The sequence below is a fragment of the Telopea speciosissima genome, chromosome 8 (genome assembly GCF_018873765.1).
Source record: "Telopea speciosissima isolate NSW1024214 ecotype Mountain lineage chromosome 8, Tspe_v1, whole genome shotgun sequence".
In the NCBI taxonomy this organism is placed as follows: domain Eukaryota; kingdom Viridiplantae; phylum Streptophyta; class Magnoliopsida; order Proteales; family Proteaceae; genus Telopea; species Telopea speciosissima.
The window spans coordinates 45,608,967-45,612,042 of record NC_057923.1 but is presented as its reverse complement, the minus strand read 5'-3'; the positions used below and the strand labels follow the sequence as shown (position 1 = coordinate 45,612,042).

At 40.8% G+C, this 3,076-nt stretch overlaps 1 protein-coding gene across 1 annotated transcript; it reads right to left on the bottom strand.

Annotated features, from left to right (window-relative positions):
• Positions 1-254: 254 nt before the first annotated feature.
• LOC122672804 (scarecrow-like protein 3) lies at positions 255-2,719 on the bottom strand. The gene has a single exon (XM_043870296.1). It carries the CDS (start codon positions 1,931-1,933, stop codon positions 503-505), a length of 1,431 nt encoding a protein of 476 aa, XP_043726231.1. The 5' UTR covers positions 1,934-2,719; the 3' UTR covers positions 255-502.
• Positions 2,720-3,076: the final 357 nt, after the last annotated feature.

Below are 3,076 nucleotides of genomic sequence, written 5' to 3'. Positions count from 1 at the left end.
GGGATTAGAATTTCAGGAATTCTCTGGTTAAAACTGATCTTTCTACATGCTCCATTCAGGTCAATCCAATAATGATATGATGATAGGCATAAGCTGCATGAAATGTTGTCTGAAATTGAATATTGATGATATATGAATCTAGAATAGCAATTTGAAAATGGGTTGACTTTCTAGAGAATCAGAAACCAAGCAAGAATTTCAAATTGAGAGAGAATTAACATCCGATACTGTAAACAAATTCATGATTAATGAAATTCAAAACAGTGAAATTTTTGTATTAAAACAAGCACACCAAGGTTCAGCATGAGTCTAAAGAAAAGCCATAACGAGAAAGTCAATAAATAAATAAACAAAATGTAGAACAGAGGGTGAAGAATACCTTCAAACCCTTCCACAGACTACTATGCATTTGTAGATTAAAAAACAAATACAAAAACAAAAAAGAACAAACCTGAAATCCTTTGTACATGGAAGAAAAGAAAAGCTCACATAAGAAAAATGATCAATCGTACCTGCTACACTTCCAAGCTGAAACTGCAAACAGGGCTCGATCTTGCCAGCAAATTACCAAACAGCCGTTCTCTTCTTTAATCTTATATCCATCACAACCATAGGTTTGCAGCAGTCTCTTTGCTTGCAACAGAGCATAGTAGCTCAAAGGCACCCTTCCAAACCCTGCGAAATCCAGCCTCTGGATCCACTTATCAAGCTTCTCATGCCTTTCCTTCCTCTCAGATCCCTCACATGCAATAATATTCTTAATTTCTTCCCCAAAGTGCATCTTCTCTACTTTCATTCGCTCCATTGAAGCCCTCGATAATGTTGATTCCAAGCAATCAAAGAGTGATGCATAATAGTAAAGTGCTTCCAAGTGTCTCTCCATCAAGGTTGATCCATTATGGTTCGATTCTTGCTCGGTAACTACCATTACTTTTGGTGATAGCCCCCAAAGGGCAGTGAGGAAGCTCTCTATCTTTGCTGAACCAGTCCCAGATAACGGAGATGATGATGCTGAATCTGGACTTGGGCTGTACCCATTGGTCAAATCTTTATCGAGCAATTCCCCCACACTGCCCTGGTTCATCTGCAAGACCCTCTGCAGGTGAACTGAATTCAAATTCTTGTAAGCAGTTGGGGATTTCTTCCTGAGGATTTCATCATCGGATGCCAAGAGGGAATGCAGTTGAAGGACAGAGCTGATTGCCAAAGCCTCTCCGGTCTTAACACGCAAGCTTTCAACATCAAGATTCTCTAATTTGCTAACTACAGGATTGAATTGAAATGGGATATCCAATTTCTCAGCTTCTTCAGTCAAACGAAGAGCTGTTTGTTCCAGTACCTCCTTCTGTTCATGAATGCCTGTAATTCTCAAATGGGGAGGGCCTTCCCTTCGTGCACTCAAGACCTGAAGGAGTGCAATCCACTGCGCAGGCTCCACAGCGTTGAGATCAATGATGTGAACCATCTTCTCCCCTTCCATAGCTTCAATGATGGCCTGGTTGGTGATCAAATAGGAAACCTTCAAGAAGGGACAGAGCTCAAAGAACAATTTTCGAACAATAATTCTGTCCGAGAGCGAAGATATTCTTGTGGAATTGAGGGCTTTGTGCAGGCCAGGCCAGGCCTTGAGAATCCGATCAGCAAGGGCCTCGGTAAAGTAGGAAGCAATGCGCTGCATAGTGTCGCCATCAGGTGAGGCAAGGTGTGAGATTTGCTCGAGTGCGATATTCGCATTCTCGAGGCTACCAGAAGCGACATGGTTGGCACAGGACAACAACAGATGGATCAGATACAAGCCACGCTCCTCAGATTTGAGCTCTCTGAGCCATGGGTAAGGTGAACCTAAGCTGGGGGAGAGAGACATCAAGGAGAAGAACTGAAGGGGTGATGAAGTTACAGACGATGATCCCTCATCTTGAGCCATTCCTGCCATCCACCACCACAGAGATTCCTCTGTTCGGAAGAAAGGCAAAGCCCAAGAATTGTCAAATACGTCTAGAATGAATTTAAAGATTGAAAATGAAGATAGAAACAAGTACTGTGTTGCCTGGATGGAATCTTCTTACGGTCTGAAAAAAATTTGCAGAACAATCCCTTCTCTTAATAAAAAATCAACCCAGAAGAAAGGAAGGAGAATTCAAAGAATTATTTATGCCAGAATCCGTACCCCAGTAATTGAAATTTAAATATGCAGAAAAATCAATCGCAAACAGAGAGCAGTCAAAATGAGCTTGACGAAAATGGAAGAACAGGCACAAACGCCTCAAACCAACACAAAGCTTAATTAAAAATAATCAAACCTCGGAGAACAAACTCACATGGGTACAACATCTTTGTAGAGTATGAGATGAAGATCAAACATAAGAAAGAACAGTACCAGAAGCAGCAGAAACAGCCAATAATCTCCTCTCCTATCAGAAGAGCCGACACACAAGCACACTCAAAAACCCAACTGGGTTTTCAAATTCATAAAAAACCCATGAAAAGCCCCATGATAATATCTCTTCTCTTCTCTTGATTATGTGTATATCAGAACTGGTTCTTGAGCTATTAAAATGGGTTTCTAGTTTTATCTAGGGTTTTGTCACGAGAGAAGGTCATTGATGCATTAAAGGCTCTCTTTTGAAGGATCTTCCATGTCTGCATTAACAAACAAAGCAAGTGAGAGGGTGTGTGAATATTTGTCGTTATTGATTTGTTGTCGTTTGAGAGATCAGACTGAGGAATCTGGAATTTGGAATTTGGAATTTCTGAGAGAGAGGGAACCCCTAAATGGGTTAGCTTACAGGTTAATAGGTAATAACCTTTTTTTTCTCCCTTTGAAACTGTCCCTTTTGGGGTTTTTGTCTTGTTGTTAGGTGGAGTGGGAATACTGAGGGTTGGCCAGAGAAGTTTGTTATTATTCCAAACAAATCACTCCCATCCAAACATGCCCTAACAAAACAAAACAAAACCTCTCTCTTTTGTTTTGTTGCTTTGTGGGTGCGTGTGGGGAATGCAAGAAAGACCTTAACAAATACTTCCAAAACTTCTGTTTGTCTTCTCTTTTAACCCATTAGACCATTCAATTGGTGTT

Coding starts and splice junctions, on each gene's coding strand:
- LOC122672804 (XM_043870296.1), bottom strand. CDS start 1,933: ATGGCAGGAATGGCTCAAGATGAGGGATCATCGTCTGTAACTTCATCA.